The sequence below is a fragment of the Tenrec ecaudatus genome, chromosome 2, assembly GCF_050624435.1.
Source record: "Tenrec ecaudatus isolate mTenEca1 chromosome 2, mTenEca1.hap1, whole genome shotgun sequence".
Taxonomy (NCBI): Eukaryota; Metazoa; Chordata; class Mammalia; order Afrosoricida; family Tenrecidae; genus Tenrec; species Tenrec ecaudatus.
In genome coordinates, this window is record NC_134531.1 from 251,978,167 (window position 1) to 251,995,758 (window position 17,592).

A 17,592-nucleotide genomic window follows, 5' to 3' on the forward strand; every position below is an offset into this window, starting at 1 on the left:
TCAAATCTCTCAGCACGTCAGGTTCTCCTGTGGTTGTTTGCAGTAAACTAAACCCCAGACTTAATATAGAGGAAGTGATCTTCCTTCAGTGTCTCAGGTAACATGATGAAAAGATGTTGAAAAACACGTCAGAAAACTAGCTTGTTTTACAGACACAGTGCAATCAAAACTTTAATTTTTTTCCTTTTTGCTAAACTTAAGTTTCCAAAAAGTTAAATATATTCACAGAAACCAGGCAACAACAACCTTAATATACATAATATTTGACAATTGTGTCCAACACAATTTATTTAAAAATAAACTAGAAATCACAGTATAAAAATAAAACTAATACTATTCGTGTCACCTTTCGGTCTGGGTCATTCTTGAGTCAGATTGATTACATAGTTCTTTTCTATAATGTCCTTCAAAAAGATCTGTTCTGCTGTCACGTTGTGATAGACGTTCTAAAGAGAGGGGAAAAACAAATATCTTTCCTAAGGATCAACATTTCCTGGTTGATTCTAGAAATCTAGATACCAATTGTAAGGACAGGTTGCTCGATTTACACAGGCAGCATCTGGAATTCTTATACTGGGGACATGGATATATATGTGTGTATGTGTATGTATAATTTCTGCCCTTTCAATTGATGCCTTAATTTCCCTCCTTTTTTTTCCTTTAACATTTTAGTGTATTTAAAGGACTATTCAGCCCAGAGTGATTTTAATGTTCTGTTGAGGTAACTTGTGACGCGCTGTTGTAATGAAAAGATGCGAGTTTGATCCCACCAGCCACACTGCCAGAAGAAGACCTGGTGCTCTCCCGTGACCGTTCCAGTTCAGTAAACAATGGGACAGGCCCACTCTGTTCTGCCGGATCAGTGGCGCACAACAGCAGAACTTGGCAAGTGGTACTTTTCCTTTGGGACGGTGAGGGTGCTGCTGGACTGGGTAGTGCCTCCTATGGTACGTGGTCACTGGGAACGAATTGACCCGATGGCACCTAACACTCCCAAACAATCTCATTGATTTAGCATTGTGCGGTCTTGGGGAATGCTCTCACGGGCTCTATCCATCTAAGTTAGGAGTCATGGTAGTGCTGGTGGAGTCAGTGTTGGGCTATTAACTACAGGTTCAAATCTACCATCTGCTCCCTGGGAGAAAGGTGAGGCTGTCTTCTCATAAAGTGTCAGTCTCAGAAATCCTATAGAGGTCTGCAGAGTTGGAATCGCTTCCGTGGGAGTTGGTTTATCCATATATTCTATCGTAATGATTCCTATTTCCGTATGGAAAGTGTACAGATAAGATTCATATCTTATCCCTTGTGGTTCACCACTAATCTAGTCAGGTGAAAGAGGAGGTTCCTTATTCCAGACAGTATGACCACATAGAAAGGTCTGCAACCTTTTTTTTTTTTTAATAAACCTCATCTGCTGAACTGCAGAAGCGTCCCCATGATGACATGGGAATACTTTAAAGTATGTATGTTTAAATTCTGCAACTAAAGCTGATGGCCCTGCAGCCATCATCCCTTCTATAATTCTGGACTGTCGACTCCTATGCCTATAGGACCACTTTGGAAGGCGTTCCCTGTCAGTGAACAGTCATAGGATGGGATTGAGACCTATCACAGAAGAAGGGATGAAGTCCTACCCGTAACGCGAGGATCAAACCTCACACCACATACATGGATTCAGTCTATAAACCAATAGACATACCAAGGGTAGGTTTCTCAAATTATGCAGGCAGTACTTGGGAGAAGGGGGAACTTAGAAAGAATTATATGTCTGTTTGTGTATTTATATAAAGACATTGAAAGAGCAGAAATATACATGATAGCCATCGAAAGGATTGAAGGGCAGATTTATATGTAGATAGATATAGATAAAAATGCACATATACACACATATTATCTTTTCAATGGATGTCTTAAGTTTGTCCTCAAGAATTAATGTTACGTATTAACATCTCATTTATATTTATTTTTTCCTTTATCATCTAACTTGATTGCTCCTTTAAGAGGGTACCTTAGTACAGGGTGTGAACCAAGCCTTTGTTCCCTTGGGGGCATCTTTTACTGGATCTTAGCAGAGGGCGGGACCTGAGACCCACCCTTGGTTTCCCTTGGGTAGATCAGGTACTGTCTTAACACACAGCCTCTCTTGGAACACCACATATGACCAAGTGTTGGCAGAAGCAAGACCTGCTGTGCCTTTTGGACATTTTTGGCTCTGGCTCTGGGCCCTGTGTTTGTCTGAACAGCACCCCACTCCACGTGAGACATTTTCTCAAAGTCCTTTCTGTGAGAAGTTGTAGCCAGCTTTGGGGGGCGGGGCAGGGCGTGAGGGAATAAACTCAAAGGAGTTGTGCAAGATGGAGAACAGGCTCTGGGAAGAGCTGGACATTTGGGACATCGTTATCCTCCAAATTCTTGGGACTAGTATTAATTTTTCCAAGAGATACTGTTTTCCATGTAACCAAGAGGTTCTCCCTAAGAGCCCAAGGCCCCCAGACCGGGACTGCTGCTGTAGAGAAAGTCCCACTGGACTTAGGTTGTGGTTGCAGCAGCTAAGGACTCTGTGACCCCTCTCAAGCTATCGGTCTTTGCAAATCTTAGTTTCCTCAGTAAAGTGAGAGCGGAAGAAGAATGGAAGTTCACCCCAAAGTACAGTATCTTTTACCTTGCTCATCAAAGACATGGTTGCATTTCCATAATAGTGCAAAAGACTCCCGCTGTCAGAAAAATTATATTTGAAACCAGCTATGTGAACTTCATGACATATATGAAATGCAAATATGATGGCAATAATTCCTGTCGTTGGGTGTTTGGGTTTCTGGAAAGGAAAGTGAGAACAGAATTAAACAGAAGACATTCCCAACACGCTCCTTGGCCACTATTGCATCCCGGAGTGGAATCATCCGATGTCGTGTGAGGTTCATCTTGTCCTCAGGCTCAGTCTCCAAATACATCTCAATATATATGACTTCAATTCTAATTTAGCTGTGACATGAGTCCTGAGGAATCTCTGGGAGGTACAGTTGTGCACACATCTGCAATCGAGAGGTTGGAGATTTGAATCTGCCCAGCAGTGCATGGAATAAAGGCTATCTCTGTCAAAAAAAATTAGCCACCAGAACCCTTAGAGAGCACACAACTGTTGGGACACACGGCATGCAGTGGATGAAGGTCAACTTGACTTGAGCTCGTACTCCTCCTTACACCACAGGCGACTGGAAGGAGCACTGCGATGCTTAAGAGGATGCTGAAAACAAAAGGCTGAGTCAGGCTTCCTGGTGGAAAGAGCAAAGCCTTTAGAGATTTCGAACAGTGTATGAAAGATAAAGACAATTTAATTCACTAATAGATAGAACCCTCCTAACAGACTTCGTTTACATTAACAGCCGATTGTCTCAATGATGATCCGGACCATTTAAAGTACCTCTAAGAAAGGTAATGGGCTGTGGATGCACTGCTGACCACAAGGTCGGTGGTTCAAAACCCAGCAGCAGTTCCATGGGAGAAAGATGTGGGCGGCTATGTGCCTCTCGGAAGATTTACAGTCTTGGAAGCCCTTAACTGTGAGTCCGAATCAACTAGTTGACAGTGGGTTTAGTTTTTGGTTGGAGGAGAGGACAGTGGGTTTAGTTTTTGGTTGGAGGAGAGTTTTTGTCAGCTTCAAAGACAAAATGTAACCGTAAGTATCTGACTTCAGAATAAAGGTTCCAGAAATATGACAACTGGACCCTCTCAGCGAGATCATTAATCCCAAAACTCGAGTCAGTTCTAACCCATAGCAACCCTATGTAAAGTTCCCAAGGCTGTAAATATTTATCAAAGCAGACAGCCTTCCCGCTCCTTCCCCAGCAGCTGATGGATTTGAACCACTAACCCTGTGGTTAGCAATCTAGCATTTGACTGACAGCACTACCAGAGCTCCTGACAGGATCATTAGCAGTTAGGAAGAAACCCAGCAAGTAAACACTTGGGAAAGCCACTAGACTAGATGGTTGACAGGGGGAGGTCTTGGTTGTTACCATTTTGATTCTCCCTGGGGTGGCTTTCAAAGGCAAAAACATTTATCTGACACATTTCACAGAACAATTCAAGGAGATATCCTTTCAATGAAGTCTTAGGTATCCCATGAAATTCACAGGATTACTTTTAAGAAAATAAAATGTACCCCGGAGGACAAGCTTGTTTGCAAGCATAACACCACTTGGCACAAGTTGTTGATCTCCGCCACTCGTGGTTCAACCACAAGGCTTTACACCGTCTGCTAAACAGAGATGCTAAGGGTTGGTCTAAAAACCCAGGAGTCAGTCGGGATCATTGATTCCCCTCCTTTTCTCTGTTTTAACCCCCTGTTCATGTTCATGACCTTCCTTCCCTTCACACTAGAGTCCTCGATGGGTCATCAAGCCCTTGTGTAGACGGTCAATGTTCATCACCCTTCAAATGTTAACCCCAATTAATTCTAGTTCAGCGGTTCTCTACCTGTGGATCGCCACCCCTTGGGGGATCGAGTGACCCTTTCACAGGGGTCCCTGATTCATAACAGGAGCAAAATTAAAGTTCTGAAGTCGCAACGAAAACAACTGGATTAAAGGGTCCCGGCGTGAAGAAGGTTGGGAACCACTGCCTTAGTTACTCTGTACCGAGCAGCAAGAGAACAGTAGCTGTCGTTCACCTTAAACGCTTCTTAAAACATCTGTATTTCTACCACTTACTTTCTCCCACCTTACCAATATCGTCCTTTCTAGAATCATTCCCTTCAGTGTGCACACCTCATCAAAAGAAAACTTCCTTTTATGACAACTCTATGAAGATGCGCCTCTGCTTGATTATGCCCCCCTTTTCTCTTTAACTTCACTGTCAGTAAGTCAGGGTTTTTTTTTGTTTTTTTTTTTTTTGCATGTGCTCAGTCTCTGGGCAATATCCAATATGGCTGACCTCTATTGAATGACAGTATTGTCCTCACTTGGTTTCTGGAATATATGTCTTACAGCTTCAGTTACAATTAGTCCTAGTGTCCTCTGTAAATATAACTAGTTTCTTCCTATGCATGGAGTTAAAGATACACCAAAGATCATACAAAAAATATCACGGTTACAAAACTCGAGGAACTGTCAAGTTATAAATAATAAATTCAGAAGATATTCTCAAAATTAATCAAATGGAACTTTCATTTATAATAGGCATGGGTTTTGATTTCAGGGTTCTACTTTTTGAATCTACACTTATGAGCAAAACCCCCATCTCAGCACACGGACAGCTGCCTTCGTGTAGCTCTGCAAACGCTGCAGAGAAACAGTGTCTACAGAGGGATAGGTCGTTAAAAAGAGGAAGTCACAACAAACGGTAAACATGGTGGGATAATCCCAATCACCTGCCCACACAAAAGGGTGCCGCACACCCCACACCCGTTTGCAAATGCAGAGAGGACATTGGGCAGCTTGGGGGGAGGCAGGAAGAAGGGAAGGCTCTCCCACCCTTTCTGGAACCTGCCTTTTGAAGATGTGTGACCTGTTTTTGTCACAATTTTCTTGACACTGAAGAAGAGATAACCCAGTTGTGTATTCATTTCTTTGGATTTTCTCTGCATGACAGAGGGAAACCCTCATTTCAGCTGAGGGATCACGTGTCTAGAGAGCAGACTAAGCAGGGCTACAGGGATCAGAGTGCAGATGTCTTTTAACTAATCTGGGGTCGTTAAAAAAAAAACAAAAACCAAACTCGCTGCCATGGAGTGAGTGCTGACTCATAGCGACCCCTGTGGGTTTCCGAGACTAACTTCATGGGAGAAGAAAGCCCAGTCTCTGCCTTGATCTGCAAGCAGTTCTGAACTGTCGACCATGCGGAGCGGAGCCCAAACGTTCAACTACTACCCACCCCACCAGGACTCCTCATTTGGAGTCTAGCAGGGCCAATATTTCTATAACAAACATTTCTTGAGAAATTTAGTGCAAATGACTCCTCTCTCAGCCACCCCAGTGATATTTCTGGACTACCTTATTGGCCTTCCTCCTCTGCCCTTTGGTTGTCCTCTGATGTTTTCATTACAAAGACTGCTTCTCAGACTTTTCAGCCCGAAGAGCCAAGCCGTGCACATATCCTGCAACTGGAAGCAGAAGCCTGCTCATCAACCCACCCATCTAGACAAGCCTGTCAGCTTCCCAGCAGGAAGGCAGGGCAGCTGCAGACTTTGTGTGGGCCCTCCCAAGAGTAGGGAAAGAAAATTCTGCACTTCAGGTTATTTTCCTTGCAACCCAAAAAGCCATACTCTCCAGAGATGACTCCCTCAGTAACTCGAAAGCCACCCTCAGGAATGGTGAGCCCAGGAGACCCTCTGATCCTACCCCCGTGGGATCTTCACTCGGAAACTTCAAAGAGACGTACATACCACGTTTCTGGGAAACACTTCTGGGAATTTAAGCAGGTTGTAAGCTGTCCTGATAATGTATGGATCTAATATTCTGATTTGATAAGGCTTATAGATCAGCTGTAAGGCTGGTTTCTTCCAAAAACCTTTGCTGTTCTGAAATAAAGTAACAATAGAAGACAGTACATTGGGATTTGTTCATTTCTTAGGGTGGGTAGGGGAGGAGGTTCTGAAGGTACCCAGAGGGCAGGTTAATTTTCCAACTTACTATATTGCCACCTATCAATAGTTCCGACAGCCATCTTAAATCAAGTGGCTTGAAGGCAGTGAGAATCACCGTCGCGTTGGGTTCATAGTGGACAGGATCTGAAAAAACGGATTCTGGATAAAACAGTCGAAAAGTTGTCCTCCTTCCAACTTCCTTTTCATATCCCACAACAGGACCATTGTTCATCCTGTGGACAGTGAAACACACAAGAGTGCAGACCAGGTGCAGCAGCAGCAGTCATTGCCATCGCCACTCGGACAGGGCTTACAGGGAACAGACCAACGTCAACGGAAGCCACACAGCCACTGGGCAATCTCTCAACTAACGACCAGTGCGAACATTCCATTTCATGAAACAGCTGCTTGGATCAAAGATGGAGAAATCCCTTTGTATTAAAAAAACTTAACTGTGGAAATGGTGTCAATGCAGTGCTTTCAGGAAGCGGAAGACTTAAACAATAGATGGGTAGGATACTGAAGTTGAAGAGACCCAGACAAACCTCCTGGGGCTAGGAAGCCCCTAGAGATAAGATCACTTACTGGTGAGACATTCCTGTCACAACACATAGTACATAGCTGGCCAATGGACAAGAAGAAAACACCTTGGAGGTGATTGAAGCGGATGGAAATGCTTGCATTCCAAAGTAAAATATAAATTGGCCTGTCTTGGGCCTGAGTACAGCAAATGAGAGTCTACAGTTGGCCCACAAAGAGCTAGTGTGTGCTCAAAGCCAAAGTTAGACAGGCACTGTTTATACGCACACCAAGAATGCTTGCTTTTAAAAAGGAGTGCTTTGTTTCTAAAACGGTCCCCTCCGAAGATAAATACTGTTTTACCCTTTGCCACTGACTGTCACTTAAGACGGCCTTCATAACACTTGAAATGATTTCCATAATATCATGCCACCAGGGGTTAGTTTTCTCACAAGGGCTTACTGTGTTTCTTAAGTGATAAGATTTTTGGCAATTATGGGTGAAGGAATTTGTGATTGCTTCAAAATGGTTTTGTACTGAAATGACCACTCCCTCAAAGGGACAATTAACAGCTAACACTGGTCCCGGACGGCTAAGGGTCTTATTCCTGGAGACCCTGAGCAGCCAGGAACCAGTAGGCTCTCTCTCCCCAGTTCCCCCTCAGAACTGCACTGCCCCAGTGGGCTTGCTTCTATGCATAACACTCCTGACCTAGACACTCCAGATGGGGACCTTGCCGCACGGACGGTGACAACAGAGAAGTACTGCATCTGTGGGACTCTTGCCAGTTGTACCCACAATCCTTGCTTTCTTCTTTTCCCTTACAGAGGATCCACCACACTGGTGCTCGGGACCCCACCATGCCCTTCTCCATACCACCCCCAGCTCGACTCATTTCCTGACTTTACCAAAGAAACAAAATCATCCTTCCACCCTTGCACAGTCTCCACACATCTCACTTCTCCAGTTCACAGCAACATTTCCCAAGAGTTGCCTCGACCAGTTTTTCCACTTCCTCCCCCAGCATTCTTCTATTTGCTCCACCCGGCCTCCTCCCCACGTTAGGCCTCCTCGGAGCGACTTTCGTCGCAGGCTGTTAATCCAAATGGTGACTGACCGCAGCGGCCGTGGGCATCGTTCCTTCGCCCCTTCCTTGGCCCTAAACCATTTTGCCCTCTTGGTTTCTGTACTTCCTTTCTGATTTTCTTCTTCCAGCACAGGTGGATCCTCTCCATCTCTTTTACTCACAGTTTTTCCCCCCCTTTTCTCAACCTTTGAGTTTGGAACGCTCCAAACCCCCGGCCCTCTGCTTCGCAGAGTCTCTCCATGGGAAACATCAACTGGTTCTCTGATTTCAACTGTGAGGCTATATCATCCCAGCAGCGGGGGGTCTTGTTCTTCATAGGCTGTCGGCCAGCCAGATTTTACCTGGCTTATCCATCCGATGTCCTGATCTATATACTTCAAGCCTAATATCTAATAAGTACTTAACGTGTTCCCAGAGAGTTTGTGAGTCCTCACACCTACTCCAGTCCATCGTCCTCAGCCTTGTGAATGGAACCCCCTCTCCAACCAATCCATTCAACAAACATTCCAAAGAAAAGGAATCCTGATTTCATTCTTCCCCCACTCCTTACATCGACTACATCTAGACATCCCGGTAACTATGCCTCATGCATCCCCAGTCTGTCCACACATGTCCTCTGCTGTGAGAAGTCACTCATCTCCCACCTGAACGCAGCGCCCTAAGAGGCCTTATTTCCCTCTTGGTCCCTCATAGTCTAGTCAAAACCAGAATATTTCAAAGACACAAACCAGGTCCCATTGCTCACTGGCTGAGAAAACCTTCACCTGCACTGTGCTGCTCCTGAAAGAAAACCCCACTTCTCACTGCTCCTGGTCTATCTGTTCAGTATCAGAGAGCTCCGCTCTCCACACCTCCCTTCCTCCTACCTCAGTGGTTTGTTTGCTGTTCCTCTTAAGCCCAAGACCACATTCTTAGCAGCTACCTTAAGCATTCACTCTACCTGGACTGCTCTCGCTAACCTTCATGTCGCTAGGATGGTCTGACCACTTGGGTCCTGTTTCCCTATCTCCTCAAAGTGGTCATCCACATTGGCCACTCAGCTCCTCCTCCAGCACATCATTAAAAAAAATATTCTGTATGATGTTTGTTACTACAGTGTCTTACTTATCACTTTGTCTTCCAATTGAATGAAGCTTGATGAGGGATGTATTCACTAGGCCTAGTATATTTAGGGAGCTTAATAAATGTTTGCTGAATGAATGAGCTGCAGCCAATAATTGAGCAAAAGTTGTGTTATAAACTACGTTAGCAAATGTAAGCAACCCTTCTTCCTTTTCAGTTACAGCAGTACTACAGCAGGAAATCATGTGGTTTTGAAACAATTCTACCTTAAGAAATGAGAAATGCCCTTACCTTATTATTACATCATAGGAGTCGATTTTTTCCCCTAGCATCGTATTCTTTAAAATTCCTCCATTACCCACCACCACACACCTTTTACATGGCACGCTGTTGGATAAACAAACAAGGTAGGGATTGAGTCAACTTTCTCAAAGCACGGTCATTCCCAGAACTCCATTCATTCCGGAGCCTGAGGCCAAATTTCATTTGTGGCCAAGTTGAAAAAGCACTGTTGTCTAGGTATGTGTCAAATTCAAGATACACAAGTTACCATTCCACCCCTCCAGGGACTTGAACATTGCTTTCATTTGCATAGCCAGCCACTAAGATGAGGAACCGTGTTTAACCCCATTTTACAAATGACAAAAGAAGTGCAGAACACCTAGGTAACACTTTCTAAGCCATTACTCCAAGAAGACAGGTAGGTGGAACTATAGTTTAGATCTAGAACTCTGACCCCAACCCCACCTTTTGCCAGAGAATTCTGCACGCTGATACTGCTACAAGGATGTCTTGTACGTGTGACACTCCTCTCAGAATCTGTAGCATCCTTACACTGTGAGTCCAGATGGTTGGAATCTGGCAGAGGAAGGACCACTTCCTTGTTCCCTGTGTGCGCTCACTTCAATTCCACAAACCTGGACTAGTCTGTGGACCAGGCCCAGTGCAGACCAACATTTCACTGTGTTCCCAGCAGAGCGCTTTTAAGGTAGGGCTTAAAGATGGGGTTCCTGTTGCTGGCTGTGATCAGCATAGAACCATGTGTACATCGCTTCTCAGCTCTTAACACATTCTAACACATTTGAATTGGGGGCTCTTAGCTCTCAAATATTAAAAAAGGTGGGCCTCAATCCATGGCTACTTTCAGGTCTTGGAGGGAATGCTCAATACCCAAAACTTCACCCCCTAGACATGTCACTATGTGTTTTAGAGGGTTTTTTTTTTTGTTTGTTTGTTTGTTTTTTTGGTTCTTTAAATGGGGCTTTTAACAGAAATGTGGGTGAAGGAAGATAGCGGTTAGTGTAAGATATTAAAACAGTAACTTATAATTTATCAAGGAGTCACGAGGGTGGGAGGGAGGGGGAGAAGAGCTGATACCAAGGGTTCAAATAGCAACCAAGTGTTTAGAAAATGATGGCAACATATGTACAAATGTGCTTGATACAATTGATATATGGATTGTTATGAGAGCTGTAAAAGCCCCTGATAAAATGATTTAGATAAATAAAATGCAATCATTTGCATGGAAAAACAAATAATTGGGGGTTTTGTTTTATTTTAGAAATTAACACATTTTTAAATGTTTCTATATGGCAAAAACATACTCTGCCATCAAGCCCCATCTGACTCATGGGTACTTTAAAGGACAGAGTAGAACTACCCCTATGGATTTCCCAGACTTTGTAACTCTTTACTGAATAGAAAACCCCACCTTTCGAATCAGCTGATGGTTTTGAACTACTGACCTTCCAGTTAGTAGTCCACTAAGTAACAACCACTATGCCACCCGGGTACGTTTTTTAAAATTCCAACTCCAAACAGACAACTTTATCAAATGCTCTTTGCTTTAGGGCCAGCCAGCACGATTGAGATTTGAGCATTGGTGAGCATTCAAAACCTTATAGGCAGTGCTGCTCCACCTTCCTAGGGCCTGGACCCTTTCACACAGTTCCTCATGTGGTGGAGACCCCCCCACTCCAATCATAAAATTATTTTCATTGCTACTTCATAACTGTAATTTTGCTACTGTTATGAATTATAATGTAAATATCTGAGATGAAGGATGTATTAGGTGACCCCTGGGCTGCTTTAGGGTATATTACCAGTTTCCTTACCAGATCCGGTCCATAAACTACAGCAGAGGCAATACCACATGCACAGCTTGCCTTTCTTTTAAGTATCTCGAGGATAGGTTAATGAAATTCAGAAACTTGACTTCCATCTCTTCCCCCAAAATATAAAGCTAGGTCGGTGCTGGAGAGGGGCTGGTTAGGAACAACTCCAATGCTGCCAGGTAACCAGATGGGGGTAGATGTGGAATATCTGTAAGTTTGATACCTGTTGGTAACTGGTCCAAGAACACCTACCCTCAAACTCCTCTCAAATGAAGGCTGGTGGCCAGTTCGATGTCAAGGGAAGGGATGACCTTGTCTTGTGCTCAGGGGCCACAGCATCCATCCTGGCCCAGGGCCTTAGCCTAATACCATGTTCTCTGACACTTAGGGTACCAACTGTGCAAGGTCAATGCCTCAAGGTCAGGCTACTCCCCTTCCCCAAAGATTTTCAACCTGGAGTCCCAATATATATTCCTGACCTACAAACCTAATCTTTGAAATTGACCCCCATAAGGGGTAAACTTACTAAGAAGAAAATTAAAATTTCACTAATAAGCACTAATAAGATACCTTTTCAAAAGCATTGACTAGCTTTTCCTAGTAAACCTTGCATCCAAAAAGTAATGGGGGGATCTGGAGACTGGGTAAATCTGTTTTAGGGTACCCTACAAAGACTTAGCTACAAAGAGGAAGGAATGCTTTCAGCTTAGCCTCTCCAACATTTTCCTGGAGGGACTCCTGTAGTTTTAATCCAGCACACAGACATCACCTCATTCTAGAGATTGCCAAGCACTACTTAAATGGCCCCAAAGAGAAAGTAGCCTGTAGTGTTCCTCACGATCCTGGGTTCGCAGCCTGGGAAGCTACTCAAGTCAGGGAAACACTCGAGTTAACCCATGGCTATGAAATGAGACTGGACTGACCGGCTTCTACACCTGGACGAGCCATTTTCTTGACTTGAACTATGGATAGCCTCAAGAATAGCAATCCCAGAACATGACATTGTGCCCGTGTGGCACAAGGCTATACTGCATGGTTTTAAATCAGGAAAGGTATGCATCGGGGTTGTATCCTCTCACCATCCTTTTCGATCTGTGTGCTGAACAAAGCATCAGAGAAGCTGGATCATATGAAGAACAGTGCAATATGGGGATCCGAGGAAGGTTTATTAACAACCTGTGATACCCAGATGACATAACCTTGCTTGCTGAAAGTGAGGAGGACTTGAAGCACTTGCTAATGAAGATCAAGGATTGTAGCCTGTAGTATGGATTACAACTCAATGTAAAAAGATACCAAAATCCTCACAACCAGAACAGTAGGTAACATCATGTTAAATGGCGAAAAGGTTGAAATTGTCAAGCATTTTATCATGCTTGGGTCCACAACTAATGCTCATGGAAGCAACAGTTGACGGATTACATCAGGTAAATCTGCTGCCTAAGATCTCTTTTAGGAAGTGTTGAAAAGCAAAGACATTACTTTGAGGATTAAGGTGCACCTGACCCCCAACTACTTCGCATGCATGTGAAAGTTGGACCTTGAATAAGGAAGCCCGAAGAAGAATCGATTCATTTGAACCATGGTGCTGGCAAAGCACATTGATCAAAAGAGCAAACAAATCTGTCTTGGGCGAAGTACAGCCAGAGCGCTTCTTAGAGACTAAGATGGTGAAACTTTGAATCAAGTACTTGAGACATGTTGTCTGGCAAGACCAGTCCCTGGATAAGAACATCATGAGTGGTGAAGTAGAGGGGTTGGAAAAAAGAGGGAGCCGTCTGTAAAATGGATTGAGAATGTGTCCACATCGATGGGTTCAAATGTAAGAACATAGTGAGGATGGTGGAGGACCTGGCAGTGTTTTGTTCTGTTGTACGTAAGGTAGCTGTGAGTTGGAACCAACAGGACAGCACCTACCAACAATCATGGCATGAGGCTATACTAGGAATAAGAAAATATTATCCCCAATGGATCAGATATTTGTGAGAGAGAAGCGTCTGGGCTACCATACACCTCATACTTTGCAACAATTGTGTTGGAATGAAAAGCTGTTCGACAGTCCCTTTGTTGGACAAAACAGTGAAAGAAAGGGATGAGTGGAAGGTTTTTCGGGTACTCCTCATGTAGACCACATACAAGACCTGAACATTGTTGCTTGTGCCCAAAAGAAAGCCTTATGTCTTACAGCGTTAGAGCGGATATTGCTGACAAGCAAACCCAGTCTTATGCTGAATTACATACAATGCCAACTGACTATCCAACCCAGAATGGTTGATTAGGAAAAAAATTGGAACCTAAAACTTGGAAACAAGAACATACGGGCTGCTAATCAGGAAGCTGGAGGCCTGGGGGCCTACTTCTGTAGAATTACTCATGCCAACAGAACCTGCCCTGCTGCTCCCAGCCAAAGAGATTATTCCATGTTTGTAAGCCATTTTTGCTAAACCATTATTCTTTCCACACCTATCCAATGAGAGTAACCCAGCAGAGGTTTAGTGGTTTCTGTCTGAGATGTTGCCTGGGGCAGCACCTGGAGCACTGTCTAGGGCAGGGGTTTGCAAACTACATGTGTGCCTCTTTTGGTATACAAGAGGGTACCCAAAAAATCCAGAATTGTGCAGGTGGAGTAGAACTTTCTAGTACACATTTTCCCCCTGTAGATAAGCACCAAGCAACTAACTCTGAGTTAGTGCACCCAGTGGAATCACCCTGGAAGGTTCTCTCCGGTCACAGTGAATTTTTTCATAAAAGCAGTTGGCTTGAACTTTGATTTTTGTGATGGCTGATTTAAGAGATCAATGTGTGGCTTTGAAATTCTGTTTCCTGCTCAGGGAAAAATGCCATAGAACACAGCTTACAGGACAGTGCTATGGAAAAAAACTCAAATGCACAAGTGGTTTTCTCGTTTCAAAAAAAGTGAAATATTCATTGATGACAAACCTCGTCTGGACGCCCATCGACTTCCTGAATGGACAAAAGTGTCCACTCGGTGTACTTGGAGTTCATTTCACCAGGTCAGAATGTTAATCAAGCTTTCTATTTAGAGGTTCTGAAAAGATTGTGTAACAGTGTGCAACAAAAAAGGTCTGACTTGTGGCAGATGAGGCACTGGTTTTGCCACCACAGCAACATACCTGCTTACGCTGTTATCTCAGTGTGCTAGTTTTTTGGGGGGGAAAAATAAGACTCTCTTGCCCCGTGCACCTTATTCGCCTGACCTAGCTCCATGTGACTTCCTTCCCGTGAATGAAGAGGGACACGAAGCACAGCGATTTGTGGACGTAGAGGAAGTGAAGGGAAAAACGGGATGTGGCTGTCAGCCATCCAAACAGAGGAGTTTGAAACATGTATCCAAAAACAGAATCTCAGATTGGACAACTGTATTAAGTGTAATGGAGAAGGTGACATGGTTCTTTTGTTTTAAAATATATATATAATTTAAAAAAGGAAAGTAGGGGACTTCCAGGAAGATGGCGATGGAGTGACACATACCAGAGGGCCTCCGCAGCCCAGGAGAGTTGCTTAGAGGGAAATTCAACACTGCTGGAATGCAGGAGGAGCATCATAAAGATAAGTAGGGAATGACACATGGGGTATTGAGGGGCTGGAGGCTTTTGGTTTACCTCAGTGGAAGCCGGCTGGGGCTTGACCTTGGTCCCACCACTGTATCTGCCAGAGCTGGGACCACTTGGAGCCTGTAGGGGGGCTTGGTCTCAACACAGCCAGTTTTCCAGGGATAGGACCCTTGCAGCTCAGGCAGGGGTTGGGGTTCAGCTTCTGTTTAAATCTCTGCTCTCTGTTCCCCCATAGCCTTGGAAGGCTGCGCAGGGGCTTTTTCATGGCACACCCACAGCTTGCCACAGCTGGGTCTGGGCAGGGTCTAAATCCAAACCCTGAGCTCCACGGGCAGGGATCAGGGTTCAGCTACATTGCTTCTTTGGTTTACTGCTCTCTGTCCTCTCCCCCACCACCACCACCATCTTTAAGCTTTGCTCCGTGGCTTTCTTCTTGCAGCTCCACGGGCAGGGAGTGGGACGCAGCTACATAGTTGCTTTTATTTCCCTTGCTTCCCTATATTCCTGCACAGTAAACGGCCTTACTTTTTAATTTTTCTCCTCCTCTTTGATTTTTTCCTCTTCTTTCACACTCCACTGCTGACCTCCAGAACACCCCCTTTGCCCTAGGGGATTACGCCTGTACCACACCTAGCTAGGTGAGCTCCACATGGCACAGCTAGCCTGAGGCTAGGGAAAGGCCTGCTTTCTCTCCATGGGATACTCTGCCCAACTTCTCACCAGGGAAGTCCTGCCTGTGTACCTGGGGACATAAGGCAGCACAGCCAACACTCATCAACATTCCAAGCTGTTGCAGGAACCTTTGCCAAACCTCTGCAACACCAAAGGAGGAAACCCACCAGCCTTCTAGGGCATTCCCCTGATAGGGAAGCCACAGGAGGATAAAGAGGTAGGTTAATCCCACAGTAAAATCAGCTGTAAGCAGTTCAAAGAAGCATTCCTATAAATCTCCCCAGAGAGAGCCAGTGCTCTTCGACTCCCTGGAAAAATGGCACCTGGTCCCTCTAAAACAACACAACGCAAATAGCCATCAGCCCCATCGACCTCAACGAAAAAAACAGGAGAAACAAAAGTCAATGGCAGAAGATGTCCTGAAAATAACAACATACATAGAAGAAGCAGACATTGAGCTGCCATAGAAAGAAATTTTCAGAATGCTGCTTGGAGTCATACAGTATGTGAGGGAAACAATACAGAAAAAGGATGAAATCATAGAGGAGATAAAGGCCATACACCAAAGGGAAACACAGGAGCTTAGGGAGGAGAAAACAAAAACCAGTAGTAGAAATACGGGCCTTGAGAATCGATTGGAGGAATCAGAGAACTGCATAAGTGACTTGGGAGGACAGCCAAGCAGACTTTAACAAACGTGAACAAAAAATCTAATATCATCAGAGAAGCTGAAGAAAACCTAAGGGCTATGTCTGATGCTATGAAGAGGAACAATATTAGAATCATTGGCTTACCAGAAGAAGACACAAGAAAGAAGTCATCTGCAACAACAGTGAGAGAATTCTTGGAGGAAAGCTTCCCTAGCTTAATGAATGAAAACCAAGCAACCATTCAGGAGGCTGACAGAACACCAGCAAGGTTGAACCCCAAGAAGAAGTCATCAAAGCACATAATAGTTAAACTATCCAACTTTGAGGAAAAGGAGAAAATCATGAGAGCAGCTAGGGAAAAACAAGCAATCACACATAAAGGTTCCCACATAAGAATATGCTCAGACCTATGAGCAGAAACTGAAGAAGAGGAGAGAGTGGAGTAACATATTCCAAAAATTGAAGGGAAACAACGCAAATCCAAGAATACTCTACCCAGCCAAATTATCAATCAAGATTGATGGAGAAGTAAGAGTCTTCCCAGACAAGGAAAAACTCAAAACAATACATTAGAAGAAACCTAGTCTTACAAAAGATCTTTGCCGACCCAGTATGGGAAGAAGAACAACACCCACCAAGCATAAGTAAGAGACCATCACATAGAACAACCTCACCCAGAGGGCAACAAAGAGAAAACAGACCCCAGGATAGCATTGGCTTAAGGATGGAAAGAAGTCAAGAATGATACACACACACATGCACAACACACTAATGAGAAAGAAAAGTAGGAAAACTCCCAACACAAAAAGTTATAAGGTGACATCACTGAGTCCGCAGATGGAGATAACAACCCTGAATATCATTTGTCTGAACTCAGGCATTAAAAGACTGAGACTAGCAGACTGACTCAGAAAACACAACCCATCAATCTGCTGCCTACAGGAGACACATCTCAAAGCTACAGACAAAAATAGGCTGAGAATCAAAGGCTGGAAAAGGTCCTACCAAGCAAAGAACAATACAAAAAAAGCTGGGGTTGCTATCCTAATCTCGGATAAAGAAGACCTCAAAGTGCAAACCAAAAAGAGAGATAAGGAGGGACACTATATAATGCTCAAGGGAATGGTAGGCAAAGAACCACTAAGCATTGTAAACATATATTCCCCGAATGAGAGACCGGCTGAATACGTCAATCAAACACTCCCAAAGATTAAAAAAGAAATCCCAGACTCGATGATTATAGTGGGTGACTTCAACACACCACTCTCTGAGAAAGGGAGATCACAGGGAAAGAAACTCAACAAGGAGACTAGAGAGCTAACCACCACAA

General features: G+C 44.1%; 1 protein-coding gene across 3 annotated transcripts in view; it reads right to left on the bottom strand.

Moving 5' to 3' along the window:
• Positions 1-209: 209 nt before the first annotated feature.
• The window catches only part of ST3GAL6 (ST3 beta-galactoside alpha-2,3-sialyltransferase 6), a 125,591-nt gene continuing 108,208 nt past the window's right edge, over positions 210-17,592 (bottom strand). The window contains exons 6-10 of one of the 3 annotated variants that reach the window (XM_075542428.1): positions 9,543-9,638; positions 6,630-6,816; positions 6,383-6,517; positions 2,663-2,815; positions 210-446 (exon numbers count right to left, since the gene is read on the bottom strand). In XM_075542428.1, the coding sequence (XP_075398543.1) occupies positions 360-446; positions 2,663-2,815; positions 6,383-6,517; positions 6,630-6,816; positions 9,543-9,638 (658 nt within the window). In that variant the 3' untranslated portion in view covers positions 210-359. Of the gene's footprint in view, positions 447-2,662; positions 3,033-6,382; positions 6,518-6,629; positions 6,817-9,542; positions 9,639-17,592 lie in introns of those variants that run through there. The other 2 variants (XM_075542426.1, XM_075542427.1) reach the window with 2 other exon arrangements.